Source organism: Mauremys reevesii, linkage group 8, assembly GCF_016161935.1.
Source record: "Mauremys reevesii isolate NIE-2019 linkage group 8, ASM1616193v1, whole genome shotgun sequence".
Taxonomy (NCBI): Eukaryota; Metazoa; Chordata; order Testudines; family Geoemydidae; genus Mauremys; species Mauremys reevesii.
Window position 1 is genome coordinate 100,014,871 of NC_052630.1, and position 16,916 is coordinate 100,031,786.

A 16,916-nucleotide genomic window follows, 5' to 3' on the forward strand; every position below is an offset into this window, starting at 1 on the left:
ATTCAATTAATATATTCTGTACATTTGACAGCAGATTGTGCATAATCAGTTTTGTTGATTCCCCTGCAGTCAAAAACTTCTCTTGTTTACATGGGTCTCTCATAAGTATCAGGTGAGAGAAGAACATTAAAAATAAACAGCCACAAAATTCTACTGTAAATCCATAAACATGAGAAGACTGAGATGTAGGGACAGGTGTAGTACCTGAACTAATTTTAATTTTTTTTAAAGGACTAAATTTCAATTTGTTAGTACTTTATTAAACACAAGATTTAAAGCCAAAAATTAAAAAAAACAAATTAAAAGAAAAACAACACCCCTATCCCCCTCCCAGAGCCTGAGGTCCACCTGGAATTCTGTGCAGATGGCTGAATCTGTAACTTTTCTTGTGTGCACAATATTTTTGCACATGGACTTCTACCTTTGCTTTTAAAAATGTGTCCCGGGTTCAGGGTCAGATTGCTTCCCAGCCTTACACAGCTACGCAAGGGCAGGAGAATGGGTGAAAACATTATTCAGCCACATACTCCTAGACAGCCTCCCCAGATCTTGGTTCTGGGTGTAGGAGCACAGGTGGCTACACAAGGACAAAATCTGTGTTCGGTAAAGAGGAAGAGATAATAAAGGAAGCATCTTCCCTGGGGACGTATCCAGCTACATACCACACCTTACATTGCCACTGACCAAAGGCTCAATCTGGCCCTAAATAGGTCAGATTACATGATAATGACCCCCTCTTGGCCTTAAAAAATACAATCAAATCTATGACGTAATCCGAGAAAGTAATCAGTACTTTTGTTTTAAATTTTATGCTACAATTTAATTGAATCAAATTCATTTTCCAATCTGCAAAGCAACTGCGTATTAAAAATTTAATTTTTAAGTACCGACTGCATTTTTAAAGATCTGCAAATGGCACTGAGAGCATTAGGTAGGTGCGCTTATATTTTTGTGCATTAATCCAATACATAAATAAAAAGAATAAATATAATAAAACCAAACAAAAGTGATCCTGTCTTAAGTGGTAGCACAATGTGAAATGGTGAGTGGGATGGGAAGGACAAAGTAAAGTGATCTAAAACTTTATTGCATATGATTTGATGCTGCTTTGCAAGAGTATTTGGAATCCAAGGTGGAATTCAGAAGTAGTTTCCTCCAATATATTTAACTGGCATGGGAGTTGGAGAGGATACTAAAAATATATTCTTTACACCTCAACAACTTCAATTTTGTAAAGCCTCCAAACTGTACTACACGTGGCAGAAAGGGTCTATTTTAAGAGAATTAATAAATACAGTAATAGGATAGGTTTACCGTGGCTTTAAAAGGGTTTGTGGGGATGGGGCGGGAAGTTTAATAAAAGGCCATTTTGCTACTTTAAACACTTTTGGGTGCATTTTATCTGCAATAGATGCAATTCCAATCTGTATTCAAACTGCCCAAAAAGTATGCATACCTTATTGTGTGTTATTGCTTATATGATGTTGTTACAGTCAACAAAGCCTGGAGATTCAAAAGTAAGCTCCTTCAGATTAATTCAGGTGACTTTGTTAATACCTATTTAAAATGTGTATTTTGAAGACTATATATGTTCTACTAATCCTTGTAAAACATATACAACGCCTATGCATATAAAACAGACTTGTTTCCTTGTTTACTATTAAATTTTAAATGCCTTCAAAATTCCAACAGAATTTCACTTGTGAAATCAAAGTAATCAATAACGTATTTATAAGCATAAAAGAAACCCAAACCCAGTAAACTGTTTCCATACAATTAAAAAAAAAAACTTGTATTAAAGAAACACTCTTCCACAAATGTGCAGTGTACCAAATTCCTCCCTAAAACAAAGCTTTTACTGCAGAAGTTATAACTCCTTTGAAGGACACATGAATAAAATCACTGTGAATTTAAACTATTTATGAAAAGTTACAAAAGCATAATAAATTAAGTAGTTTCATGAAACAGAGAAAAATTTAAAATGTTCTTTTGCAGTTGACATTCCCCAGCAGTACAGGAAACTCAAATACAACAGCACAGTTCTTCTGCAGGAGAACCAGAAAGTGAAAGCGATTAAAAATAGAAATGTAATTAAAAAAAAAAGAATGTAGTCAGATTGGACAAAGTGTCTAATATACCAATAGTAAATGCACAACATTAAAAGTAGGAAGTAAACTAGATGTTTATTTGAGTTTTAAATCTAAGGCCTTTCGAAAACAGGTAAGAACCTGTTTTTTAAAACTATGATATTTATCTTGTCAGTGTCCCTTTAAGATAAATGTAGAGCGTAACCTGCAGCTCAACTTTATAAGTGGAATGAATAAATTGCTGAGTCTCAGTATTAAATTTCAATTTGCAGCAGTTGATAAGAATAGTTTATTTTATTGCTTTACTTTACACATTTGGATAAATTAAATAAATACAAACCTTAACTGCATAAAAACCTGTTGTAAGGATTTTGGTACATGGTATAAATACATGCATGTGTGACGGTCTTGCTCCTGCAAGATGAATTTTGGAAAGAATATTTTATATATAATCTCAATGATTAGTCTCGTTCTCTTAAAGCTCAACACTTTTGCTTCTGATTAACTGAGCAGATCCAGAGACTATTTGTTTGAAATCAGAGATGCAGTAAGAAATTCTACAGTGCAAAAATTTGCTCGGACCACTACGGAAACCAGGGAGAAACTAATGGCACGTTTGCATAACAAACTGGGTGGCTTCTACTTGATCTCTAGTCTCTTTGGGGGAAAGTGAATCAAACAAAGAACAGTGAAACTGGAAGAATAACCCTTGAAAGAGAGTACTGTGGTTTTTGAAAATGGCACCTAACTGGGAAGAAGTGTATCTTGATTAGAAGATGCCTTTTATGAACTGAATGTTTGATAATCACATGCCAAATTAATTGTAATTAACATAACATGTGTTGTGGTCATTTATGAATGATACAACTGTATATTTCACCTTTGTTCTATGGGTAATGTTCTCTCAATGGCTGTTTTATCCTAACTTCAAATCCCATTACAACGCTTTAGAATACTCGACGAGGGTTCCCCCCCACAATAAATAAAAATAGTAGCAGTTTGAAAGAAAAAAAAAAAGATTCCATCTGCCATACATCCTTTGTTTTAAGGAACAGCTAGTTAGCTGTGCCCTTTACATTGTCAGATTAAAATACTGATGAGATTTCCAAAAACTGTCTTACTGCTCTTCCTAAATTTAGCAAAAGGCTCTTTGTATTCTCTTACCTTTATGGTTTTGGTCTGGAGTCTGAGTCCATTTAAAGTGTTAATGGCTTTCTCTGCATCCTTTGGATCAATATAGTTAACAAATCCATACCCTAAACTCTGCCCTGTTGAAACATAAGAAACAAAACAAAACAAAAAAGGACTCAGTATCTTTTCAGCACATGAATGACTTCCAAATGTGGAATCAAAATTCTCTTCTACTGTTTGTTTTCACCACACTTCCACCTAGACTCTCTACATACAGCAAGGTGTCAGTTTTTCACCATTCAACTCTGTGGAAGCTAACAGACAAATTTTAAATAGCCACTACAATGTACATAACTAACAGGGAAAAAAAAGCTAAAAAAAATGCTTTTCTACAAGTTATCTGAAAAGCATGTAATGTGTTGATATCAATGGAATTAGATAAACAATTAATAGCTTTGTGTTGAGTTTGTAACAAACTAGAGGATCAGCTGTATAAGCAACATGGTTCCCATTTAAAATGAAATAAAAATAAATGCTCCTCATGCCATTGTTTATAGAGTCTGTCTGGTTTTCATAATGTGAAAGTTCAGAAGCCTCAGATTTTACCAGACCCCTCCAAAACACATTGCTCAGTTGGTTGTAAAATCAACTTAAACTTTCAATATTGTCTTATTGACTTGTGAGTGGCAACGCAGAACTGAAAAGAAAGGACAGACTATCCCGTGCCAGGATAAGCTCTTACATTATGTTTTCTTTAGTATGTTGGTGATGCCGGCAAAGACAATACGGTACAACTGCTGCTGCATCCGGATGGCAGGAGCCCATTTTAGCAGCCAAATCATTTCAACAGCTTCTGTTTTTACTGGTAATGTCTGTGTTTATGTTTGTAGTAGAAGGAGGAGACCTGGTTTAACAACTCGGTTTAGTAACATGGAGCTAGTGATGTACTATTATTAACGCTATACATATACACACACAGCAAGCACAACTAGGTGTCTGCAATGGAGTAGGATAAGGATAACATAACCAAAATCTACACCAAAAAATATTACACCTTTCTCCCAATGATTTTACAATATGAATGTTGTTAACAGAACACGAAAGACAATAGCAACACACAAGCAGATTTTGCACTCAGGCTTTCAAATTCCTCTGTTTTATGTGCCATATTTAAATTATTTTGGATATTTGGAAAATGCAATCATTTGTTGTATTTTTTTAAACCACAGACACTTACTGGGCATGCAGAAGTGAGTAGCGATAACCAGGCTTAAAAAAAAAATTCTCAGGAGGCAGGCACTTCCTTGAATCTCACCCACTGTTACGCACTTTTTTAATGAATTTTGAAAATGCTAGGTCCAAATCCTACCTGCACATGGGGTCAATGTGCAGAGGAATCATCCTGATTCTGCTCAAGAGGGGTAAGAGGAAGAAATGTTGTGAAAAGCCCACACAGGGAGAGAGATAACAGGCTGTGAAAACTGTACTCCATAGAGTCAAGTATCAGAGGGTGCCGTGTTAGTCTGGATCTGTAAAAGCAGCAAAGAGTCCTGTGGCACCTTATAGACTAACAGACGTTTTGGAGCATGAGCTTCCGTGGGTGAACACCTACCACGAAAGCTCATGCTCCAAAACGTCTGTTAGTCTATAAGGTGCCACAGGACTCTTTGCTGCTTGTACTCCATAGAGGCTCTAACTGCAATAATGCAGAAGTAGCTACCCAGCTCCTTCTCACACTCCTGCATGGGGGAAGCAGAGGTCACTAAGCATCCTGCACATGAGGAGCTATGCCCTAGTCCGGTGGAGGAATTCCATCTCTGCTACATAAAACTTTCTTACTTTGTCTTTGTGGGGAGCAGGTGGGGGGGAGGGGGAGGAGAGAGAGCGTGAGAGTGCATTTGGCCTACTGTATTTGGGGGAAAAAACACCTAGAAATGTTGTGTTGCATAATCCATATAATAATAGGAATGTCTCAGTCTTCTAAAAATCAGATCAAGGTGCTCAATTTTTAAGGTTTAAATGCATATTGCAGAACTCCTCTAAAAACCCACAGAAATGCTTTATTTCACTGCTACAATGACCACATGCAGCGTTACAGACAGGAAATTGCTATTTTAAATTACATACATCAAGGGAGCACTTCCATTCACTAGGTCTAGAAGTACAAGCATAAAACACACCCCTTCTTCCCGAATGGCTAAATCCATCTCAACAAATATATTCCAACCCCAGTTCGCTGGCACTAACCAAAAGTTAAACTGAGCAAAGAAGCAGGAGCATAAATAGTGTAACAAATGCTTCTGGTGTCACCCCTCCCCACTCTTTTCTAAGGCAGCGGTTCTCCAAAATGGGTGGTGACTTGCTGGGACCCAGGGCCGAAGCTGAAGCCCAAGCTCTCCCCCTGCCCGCCCTCGGGCCGCAGCCCCCACTGCCCCCACCTGGGGCGGCGGAGCTCAGGCTGTGGCCCACTCATGTGGGAACTTTGTTGTCAGAAGAGGGTTGTGGTGCAATGAAGTTTGAGAATACCCGACCTAAAGTATTTATATGGACCCCACTGCAGCTGCAGATGGGCCCCTCCCAATCTTGAATGCGTTTACCCTCGATACCTCTGGCAAGTGGGGTATGCACTGTGGGGCAGGGACAGTCTTTGCATTGTGTGTCTGTATAACACCTAGCACCATAGGGTCCTGTTCCAGGACTGGGGCTCATAAGTGCTATCACAATACAAATAAATACAATAATAATAAATAAATAAATAACTCTTACACAGCACTTTCCATTAGTAGAGCTCAATAAAGTAATTCGTATTTCACACATGGGGAACGGTCTGATGCAGAGAGAGAATAATGCCCAGATTTTCAAAGGTATTAAGGTGTTGCTCTGCTCAGCACCGTGAGGCCTAAGTGACTTAGATGGCTAAGTCCCATTCTGAAAAGAGACAAGTTTTTAGACCCAAATTCTCAAAGGTATTTAGGCGCCTACGTCTAATTGAAATCAATGGGATATAGGCTCCTAGGTGCCTAAGTCACTTTTGAAAATGAGACTTAGCTGTCTAAGTTACTTAAGTGTTGCAACATACCTCATACAACATATCTAGATATCTATAGATACCTTTAAGAATCTGGCCCTGAATGACTTGTCCAGAGTCACACAGGGCACAAAAATGGCCATACCAAGTAAGAACAAAGGTCCATCTGGCCCAGAATCTTGTTTTCTGACAGTGGCTAAAGCCAGGTGCTTCAGAGGGAATGAAGAGAACAGATCATCATCAAGTGGACCATCTCACTGCCCATTCCCAGCTTCTGACAAACAGAGGCTAGGGACACTGAAAAGTCACAGTCTTATTAATCTCTCCTCATACGGAAGCTGTTCCATACCCCTAATCATTTTTGTTGCCTTTTTCTGTACCTTTTCCAATTCCAATATATCTTTTTAGAGTTGGGGCGACCAGCTCTGCACACAGTATTCAAGGTGTGGGTGTACCGTGGATTTATATAGAGGCAATATGATATTTTCTGCCTTATTATCTATCCCTTTCCTAATGATTCCCAACCCGAAGAGCTCTGCGTAGCTCAAAAGCTTGTCTCTCACCAACAGAAGTTGGACCAATAAAAACATATTAGCTCACCCACTTTGTCTCTCTCGTTTCTCAGAGACATTTGCATAAATACCTTTTTAAGGAAGAGAATATAGATAAAAGTAACCCAAAAGGAAATTTGGGGAGGGGAGAGAGTGACATGAGACGGCCGATACAAGAGGAGAACAACACTGACCTGGAGACAAAGCTTCTCATGTCCCCCCATTCCTTTCTCTGGAGTTCCTTAGTTACATCATTAAGGTTACTTTGCACTGGCCATCAGCCATCCTCCACACAAGAAGATATCTACACATGGATGTTTCCTCTAAAGTGGAAGGAGGCAATTCACATGAGCAAAGTTACTCCTTTTCATGTTTGCATAATCTGATTCAAAGAACAAAATTCCTCAAAAGAAGTGATTGATAATGCATATATAAAAAGCTAATCATAAACTTCTATTCCTAAGCTGCTGACTGTGTTTTTAATCACATGTATGCTAATTCCTACATCAGCGATGTTATATTGTATAAAATTTCTTGTGGAAAGAAAAATCTAAACTGACTTATTCAACATTCTAAACACTTAATTTCAGGGAGTCCAAAAAAGGAAAGTATCAGAGGGGTAGCCATGTTAGTCTGGATCTGGAAAAGCAGCAAAGAGTCCTGTGGCACCTTATAGACTAACAGACGTATTGGAGCATGAGCTTTCGTGGGTGAATACCCACTTTGTCAGATGCACGAAGTGGGTATTCACCCACGAAAGCTCATGCTCCAATACGTCTGTTAGTCTATAAGGTGCCACGGGACTCTCTGCTGCTTTTACAAAAAAGGAAAAATACTGCTTTACTATTAAATGAACCATTAAAGCTCAACCCACAACAATCTTGATGTAGTTAGTTCAATTACCGAATTTTTGTTGCTGCATTCTGCCATATGATTTAGCAGTCTATACTTTATATCAAAGATGCTGAAGGAAAAAAAATTCTACCTCAGTCAACAGAATGCCAGCCAACAGAGTCAAAAGGAAAAATCCACAGAAAAATAATTTTGTGAAAACCTATGCTTGGTCATATGAGATGGCTAGCAGACATTGTAAATTTTTAGTGTACTAAAACATTCATAGCCAAGAAACAAACAAAAAAATGGAACAAATCATGCTAAATATAAATTCTTTTCAAACTATTCTCAATAGCAATAAGTCTCATGACAATAAAAACAGACCCTAGATTCATGTGCGCTGCAAATGGATACTGGAGGAGGGGAAGAGGATTTGTTCTAAACCATGGCCAAGAAATATGAGCTTTCATTTATTTGATCATATCTTTTTATTGCATGTTCTGAAAAAGGAAACCATTTCTTAGGCCCTGATCCGGCCACATATAGCATGCAGTTGGGCATCTCAATGGGGTTCTGCACAGGCACAGCAGTCCATTCACACATGTCACATCACAGCACCAGGTTAAATTGTGAGTCTTGTTTTCTGTACTTGGGAATCCACTAGTTCATTAGACACCACTATTAGGTAGGGCTAGCATGTTGTATTTCTAGATCTTCGCACTACTACTATTCCAGCTTGTTGTTCTCTCTCTCCGCCCCCACCTCCCCTCCCAGTTTCTAGTGCAGCCATTCCCCGAAGCAAAACAAAAAAGACATCATCATCCTCTGAGCCAAGCTGGGCCTCTTCAGGTTGGTGTCCCGCACATTGAATGCTCTTTTGAAGAAATCACTCTCTTTGGTCTTGAGACCTATCAATGTGTGAGCAGCATTAAGCCAAAACCAAAAATTTAGCCTCCCCCCTTTTTTTTAAATAAAGGGAATTTCATCACATTCACAGAGTGCTAGGTTGTCTGCACTGGATGCTGGAACCCTCTAGTTATTCACAAGAACAGGTATAATATGGATACCAGTAATGCCAGGCTCCCTACACCACATCTTCCCTGTACCTCACCCAATCTAGAGGTGAGACACTAACTGAAATCTTCAGCTGCTCTCCCGAAATCGTCAATGTGAATGCCAGCTGGTGTCCATTACTTGGATGCTATTCTTGCAATGCAGTATCTCCCTCTTCAGTAACTGGACCACAACTACTAACCCGTTTTACATCAGTCATCAGATGGTAACCACATTCAGTCACATGTCACCTGGGATTTAAAGAGACCCCTACAGATGAAATGCTGTACATCACACATTGCTCGGTTCTTTAAATCCAATCATTGCCCCCGCATCTGTACTTAATCCTGGGATATTTAGTGAAGGATTTGTTGCCAAATTGAAGTCCAACTTGCTTCCCTATTAGGCCAGCTGAGATTATGCCAATTAACCACTGGCCACTGTTGCATTTTCAAACAAACACCTTCGTGCTTTCTCCCCAACTACCCGCTATGCTTTGGAGGAACTTCCCATAAACGTCTGCAAAGCTCGATAGCCTCCTTCAAACTCTTCTATGCCAGGATACCTACAAAAAACTTGACAACCGTTAGGCTTCTTGTATTCTGATAAAACTGTGTCATGCTGACCAATGTTGTCTCATTGTACTACCCTATCTGTGTCCATTTGTTGCCTTTTGCCTTATATTTAGATTGCAAGCTCTTTGGGGTAGGGACCCATCTTTTTGTTTTGGGTTTGCACAGCACTCTGCACAATGGGGTTCTGGTCCACGGTTAAGGTCCTTAGGTATTACCGCAATATAATTAGACAAATCTGAACAAGAGCAATGGATCTTTCCATTTTACAAGCTTTCCAAACACAGGCGCAAATCATAAATACAGTCCGCAGAAGTATCTTTCAAACTCAGGTCTGCTCTCCCCGTGGAAGCCACAAACTCACCCAGGAAATGCAGAGGCAAGTTTAGGAAAAAGAGAAAAAAAGTATTCCTCTCCTGCATACCATTTTTGGATAATAGTTTTCACTTACAAATCAGCAAAGGCAGAACATTTTTTGCATTGTCTACAGACTGTTCTGCTTTTTACCATATCCTAACGAAAGCCAGCAAGCAAACAAGAAAAAATATCAAATGGCCTTCTCAATATGTTTAAAAGAAGCTTGCAAAATGCCACATTTCTTTTTCTTAACAAAAATTAAGAGTAGCTGGAGCACTCTCCCCCTTTAAAACACTAGCAATACAAGAGACCTAATTATATTTAGGGTTCCCATCCTGGATGTCTAGTGCTTGAGAAAACCAACATATTTCTAGAGGATTTTAAACACATTCCTTTTTTTCCTAATTACTCTTTTAATAAGATCAGCTTACTTTATGGGGATGTGGAAAGAAGAGGGAGACCCAGGGAAAAATTAGGAATGGCAAAAATCTCATTAGAAAATGTATTTTGGGGGAGACGACGTAGCATTCAGAGAAGGTTACATGGATACTACAGAGATGGACACATTGAAAATGCACAGAGACAGATGTGCTGCCAAGTTCATCATCATTTCAGTTGCCATGATAGTTCCCAAAAGGGAAACTGACTGCAATCACCTAAAAAAGGGGAGGGAAGCCATGGAGAGGAGATTCAGACCAAGGGAAAGTAAACTAAGCATAGGTCTTAACTTAGGCAATCACCAAGAAGCAGCAAATATGAAAAGTAGAGGCCCTCCAAATGTAAGTTTTATGAATGGTACTTCTTTAAGTTTCAACTGGTCAATAGTGGGGCTTCTAACAAGCTCTGGCCTAGGCCTCATCCCAGATTTTTCACAAGGAAATCCTGCATACCAAACTTTTTCACTCTAAAGTCTCATACATCCCCCCAGCCCTCCCCCAAAAGGCTGGGGGTGGGGGGGGATCATCTACCCTTAGGAAGAGAGCAGTGAGTTCTGCAGGGTTCTGGTCCTGAAGGTCAGTTAAGTAGCATTCAGTGCTCCAAACTGTCAAAGACAACACAGGAAAAATATCTAGCACCAGAAAGTCGTCTTGCAAGTTTACCTTCAAGTAGGATCAACACTAAGAACTACATTTATTTAAGCCAGCTGGGCAGAATGAGAATGCCTTTCACCCTGTTTTGCTTCAGCTCTCAGAGGAGCTTTGAGAAAGCACGTAGGGTTCTACAAAAAGTCAAACAAATACACACATCACTGTTGAGTCTCATGAGCAACAGGTCCAGAAAAGTCAGCCTTTACTTTGGTATCAGCTGATGGAAGAACATCTCAGTAGGCATTTCATTGGGTGCAAGATCTTACATTAAACCATCCCTCACCAAACGTTCGCATAAGTATTTACTTATGGTTCATTGATTAGATGGCCTCCATGAGTGGTTATACCTACAGAAAGAGGAGGAAGCCTACTGACTCTCTAATAATCTTAAGTGTCCCCTTCCTGCAAGACACTGTCTACAAAGAGCTGTCCATATTCTTATTAGGAATAATCTTTGGAAGTGAGAATACTTCCTGTTCAGTGCACTTTGTCCTCTGTATTCTTGCTCCTAAAATGTGCCCATTTTCACAGTAACTTGATACGTCATCTGTTTTTACATCCCTTTCACAGAAGGGCAGAGGAAGCTGCTGTCATCCAAGGAATCTGTACTGAAAGAAGAGTACGGAAACACAATACACAATGCTATCAAGATCAGAAAATTAAGGTAAGCCCCTCACTGCTATAAGCCAATATAATCAGAGTATGAAGGTCACAACTTGTCTTGTACAAGGTGTAGCTTTCTAACACAGTGTCTAATTACCCTACAGGCTATTTAAAATAGACGTGAACTGCTTCAGAGTAAACAGAACTTTGTTTAGGGAAGCTGCTGCTTGTCCAAGAATGGAGAGAAAGCCTGTTTCTACTACAGTCTAGCGGTCACATCTGCTAGAATTTAGCAAGCACTTTCAGGGTCATTCTCAAAAGGGGGAGAGAGATAAACTGTGAATGGTTTGGTCCTTGACAAAGAAACAAAGGTATTTTTGATGGGTGCAGAATGGTATCTCCTGAAAGAATACAGGAAATAGTCCAGTACTACTGATGCAATAACTCTGCTCCACTTTGAAAGTGACTTATAAGTGTTTGCGTATCTCCGGTGTTACAGAAGGCAGGTTGGGCCCAAGCAGAGTAAATCCCAACCAACCTTCTCTGTGGTACAGCTACAATTTGAGAGTGCTGCCTATTGCTGCTTAAAATGGAGATGCCAGTAGCAAAAATCTTAAGCTAGAAAGGGGGGTCTTATAGGTCAGGGATACCTGGGATTCCCAAGTAAAACAAGGATGCTGCTCCCCACTCTCCCCTCCCCCAAAAGTCACTAATTGTCTGGGAACATAATAAAATCAGGAAAACCAAACTTAAGGGGAAGCTCATAAGTTTCATGGTTTAAGACTGCATCTAGCTGGAAGCTTCAGTAAGGCACCAATGTTTAAAACACAAACACACAGACATAAAATACTGCTCAGAAAGGATGGTATCCCTCAGAAAATACTTCCCTAAGGGCACTAAAGCCCTGCAATCAGAATGGCAAAGGCTGCACTCTCCCATAGGAAATCTCACAGAAAGTGAATTTCTAGCACTACCTAAACTCTAGTAATGCCAGAGGGAATCTGATAAAAGCTCATCTGCGCAGGAGAAGCTGGGTGGGGAGACTGGTCCAAAACTGTGAAACGAACTCTCACAGGAACTAAGGACCATCGCAAACCTCAAGACCTCTCCTTCCAAGTGCAAGGTACACTCCTTCTCTAATATCATGCACAAACTGCTGTGTGTTTAAAAACAAAACCCTACCAAACAAAAAAGACACTACACATGTCCCAACCATTCCCCCATGGCACATATTTTAGTCCAATTGTTTAATGCGCTGCTGAAAGGTGTTCAGATAGTATGACGATGAGGGAGGTACAAGAAGCTGTACAAAAATAGATAGAAAAAGAAAGACAGACCAGATAGTAAAAAGACTTGTTCAAAAACTCAAAAGATATCCTATAATCCTACATGAAACAAACGTTCAAGACTCACCAGGTCAAAACCACCTCATGAGTTTTAGAGCCTCTAGTCTGGAGGGAATAACGGCCTCGAATATGGTGGCCCCAGACGAAGAGCTAAAGGGAAAAGACCATCCATTCAGAGCTGCACTAGGCTATAAAACCTGGCTTTCACAAACTACAACAGGGAGATAACAATAACGTTTGCTTTGTCCGCCTTCATATTTTTGACGCAATGTTTTAATGTACGATAATAGCTTTTAGCGGCTTGAATGGCAGAGATATTGGGCCCTGGAAGTGCCCAGTGAATTCAACCAGAAATTGAATATGCTCCATGCCTCTGAAACTCAGGCCCTAGCTTTATACTGCACAAGGCTTTTCATCCTGAAGTATCAAAGAACACTTATGAAATGAAGCAAACATATAAAATGGGCCTGACATTCAAGAGCACTCACTGCTGACCAGTTCTGGAAATCTCACCCAGTACGTATAGGGAGCACACAACTGAAACAGGGGCGCCGGAATGGGGGTGTGTGGAGAATAGCAGGGGGGTGGGGGCAAGGTCTCGGTGGGAAGAGGTTGTTGTGGAAGCAGGGTCTCAGGGAAAAGGGGCAGGGCTGGAGGCGGGGTCACAGTTCGGGCACCGGTGGCCCCCCCCCACTTTTAAGGTCCTTCTGCAGCTCCTGAACTGAAATACAAACAACTTCGAGAATGAAGTGCAGTGACCAAGACACAATACAACCATTCAAAAGAGGAAATGAAGACCAGGGTGTCCAAATGGAAGTGCAAGGGAAGATTACTCCAGTTGGAATTTGACCAGGGTACCAATTACAACATTCCTACTTTTGCAGAAAGTGTCCCACCGTCTTTTAATGACCTCAAGTATTTGGGGATTTCTATTTTACATCTCATCTGAAATAAGTATGGTGCTGTAAGAATGGAGATGACTGTGTGTGATTACTGCACCAGTTAAGACTTGGAATATACTGAATGCAGAGCTCAAAGAACAGACATGTCGGTTGGAAGCAGTTGCAGCCAAGTTGGTTGGAGACTGAATTGATCTATTTCTAGGGTACGTATAGGTTCCCACTATCTTAGTGCCACACAATTTTTGGTGCATTAATCCTTAAAAACATGCTTGTGAGGTAGACAAGTACTATAATCCCCATTTCACAGATGGAGAACTAAGCCCTGGTCTACACTTGGAGGGGTGGGGGAAGAGGAGGATTGATCTAAGTTAAGCAACTTCAGCTACGTGAATAACGTAGCTGAAGTCCATATACTTCGATCGACTTACCGTGGTGTCTTCACCGTGCTGCCGCTCCACCGTCGACTCTGCTTGCGCCTTTTGCGGCCGGCACTGGAGTACAGGAGAGGGCTCGGGGGTCGATTTATCGCGTCTAGACTAGACACAGTAAATCGATCCCTGCTGGATCGATCACTGCCTGCTGATCCGGCGGGTAGTGTAGACATACCCCAAGACAAAGATTCTATGACTTGCCCAAAGTCAGGGAACTGAACTCACATCTTCCAAGTGTCAGGCCAACACCCAAACCATTGCGCCCACCCTCCTCTGCTTGAGAATGAAGTTGGGTTAATTCAGTTAAGCTATGTTGGTTTTCAATTTCTGACTGACAAGTTGACGTTTTCAATGGGGAAAAAAAACACCTTTTTCTGACCAGTTGTAATCTGAGGTCAGTGTGTTTTATTTACACTACTGCCTCCTTACATCTCGCTGGCAGGTTAAAGGACTTTAAAAGTGGGTGTAAAATTTCCCTTTTACCCTGCCACAGCAGTATAAATGAGCATCTAGCCTAGTGTAGTTAAATTAAAAGGCACAACTGAGAGACTGAATTTTGGAAGTCTTAACCTTTAAATTCCTTCTCATAACAATGTCCTCGAATCTGGAGGCAGAACTACTGTACCGTGAAAGAAATTAACACGAACAAAAACAGGATACACCCAATTTAAGATTTGTGCTCCCCACAATCATTTAAAAAGTTTTATTTTGGTGATTTCCCCTCCCCTCCACACACACAGTGTGTCCCACTGATCTGAGTCAATAATTAACATCTATGATACACTAAAAACCCCCTCATATGAGGTGGTTATATATGGGCTACAAAAGGACTATACTTATGAGAGAATTTGGAGTCCATTTCTTGAGCAAATATATGGATCTCCCCCCGCCCCGTGCACTTTGTATTAAGTTCTCTCTACCTCCCCTCTCTTTCTTTTCCTCCTTATCTCCCTGTAAGAAGTATGGAGTCCTGTGGACTGGTGGATTTTGTGTTCTGGAAAGAACAGTTTTTCCAAGAACAGAATTGAGCTACAGATGTCCACAAAATCCACTGACCCGGAGTAATGCACAATTGGGACAGAAATCCCCACGAGTTATTACTTCTGTCCACAGCAGTGAATCCGGCACAGAAGAAAAGCCAAAGACAAAGAGACACAAATTAGTAACGTAGGTAGAAATAAAATAAGATTCATCATGGAAAGATGCAAACTAAAACATTGGGGAAAAATACTCCTCTCTCTCTCTCTCTCTCTCTCACACACACACACACACACGAGAAGATAAAATGGGAAGCAATAATGCTAAGAGAGACCTATAATGTGGGCAAAGCACAAATCAAATTACACGTGTTTGCAACATGAAGTAGCTGCCCTCCTACTCTCCACCTCAAAGTGGGCTGCATAAACAAATGCATCACATCCTAGAGGAAGGAGGTGTCAGCTCCCTCTCTCTACAGCTTTGGCCCAGCTAGACTTAGAATAGTGCACTAATTTTGGGACATGAGAAAAATACTGACAAACTGGAGGCAGATTTCAGAAAACGGCAATGGATGTGACCAGGGACTTGAGAATGATTTATGAGGCAAGACAAAAAGAGCTAAATCTTTAAGTATTAAAATACACTGTAGATGTGCTAAGCAGTGACTAAAAGGAGGCATAACAGCCTGCAAATATTTGAAGTGTGTAAAACCAAGGAGGGAGAGGAATCATTAGCGAGATATCTGTAGGTGTAACTGCAGGAAACAAGATGAAATTAAGAAAGGCAAAAAAAATAATAGGCTAAATTTCAAGAGAAAATCTTCCTGACAGCAGTAACTGTTAGGCTATGGAACAGTCTCCCAAGGGACGTGGTGCAAGCTTCATCACGGGGGACACGGCCTCCTCCGGATTCCTAAAACTCAACACTGAATGTGGAATTCATCAAACAACTTTAGCTTGTTAAGGTGAAACGCAACTGAATCCTCAGTTGTGAAAACATCACTGTACCAATCAAGATGGAATGAAAACTGGAGGCGGCACACAGAAGTAGATTTGATTCTGAACTTTCATCGGCCATATCTTGCGCAAGTAACTAATAAGATTAGTGTATATAATTTACAGATACATGGACTGCACTGTATAGGGGAAATTTTTTCAAAGTCTTCTACGACAAGAAGGGACTTAGAGCACTTGGGAGCCCAAATCCCATTTGCTAATGGGACTTAGGGCTTGTCTACATGGAGGGGTAATACTTACTATGGGGGTCTGATTTCTAAAGAGCACTAACAGGTTCCTCAATAATTGGTCTGCATGGACTCTGCAGGTGCACACTGCATATTCCCTACTGTGCTTTTAATACAGTGCTGTTGAAACAGTACTATTAGAGCGCACTAGGGAACCTTTAGTGTGCATCAGCAGGGTCTACATGGGCCGATCAATGCACAATGGTAAGCATTACCACCATGTTGATAAGACTTTAGACTCCTAAGTCACGTCAGGCTTTCTTGACAATTTTATCCAGAGTCAAAGTTTACAAAACCCCAACTACTCTAGTGATTAAATTATATGTGCACTATTTTATACAAGAGAAAAGAAAAAGGCATAGGGGTAACTAAACCAGGGTAGTGATACAAGTTCAATCACTGCAGATGTCCCTAATGACTGATCAAGGAATTGTATTGACAGGGCTCAGCAGAAACACTGTCTTGATAAAACATTCTGCCTGATCTACAGAAGAGGTATTTTTGCTGGAAGGTCAAGAATGCATTCTGTCATGCAAGGAGAACAGGTAAGAAGACGAATCACCAGAAGAGAGGAAGCCACTTCAGAGCACGAGGTATTTTATGTTGTGGTGGTGGCAGTGACACTTGCATCCAGAAGCACATAAAAGTATTGGAAAAAGAAGAAAATATTCTTTTACAAAGACAGGATTGCCACACAGTATATAACAAAATA

At 40.4% G+C, this 16,916-nt stretch overlaps 1 protein-coding gene and 1 long non-coding RNA gene across 9 annotated transcripts in view; one reads left to right on the plus strand and one right to left on the minus strand.

Moving 5' to 3' along the window:
- LOC120370759 overlaps positions 1-16,772 on the plus strand; it is a 40,288-nt gene extending 23,516 nt beyond the window's left edge. Inside the window, exons 2-3 of the long non-coding RNA XR_005583913.1 lie at positions 11,272-11,365; positions 16,647-16,772. This is a non-coding gene — a long non-coding RNA (uncharacterized LOC120370759). The remainder of the gene's footprint in view (positions 1-11,271; positions 11,366-16,646) is intronic.
- ELAVL4 (ELAV like RNA binding protein 4) overlaps positions 1-16,916 on the minus strand; it is a 109,126-nt gene that overhangs the window by 18,346 nt on the left and 73,864 nt on the right. For all 8 annotated transcript variants that reach the window (XM_039485892.1, XM_039485895.1, XM_039485894.1 and 5 more), the window contains exon 3: positions 3,252-3,355. In XM_039485892.1, coding sequence (XP_039341826.1) covers positions 3,252-3,355 — 104 coding nt within the window. The remainder of the gene's footprint in view (positions 1-3,251; positions 3,356-16,916) is intronic.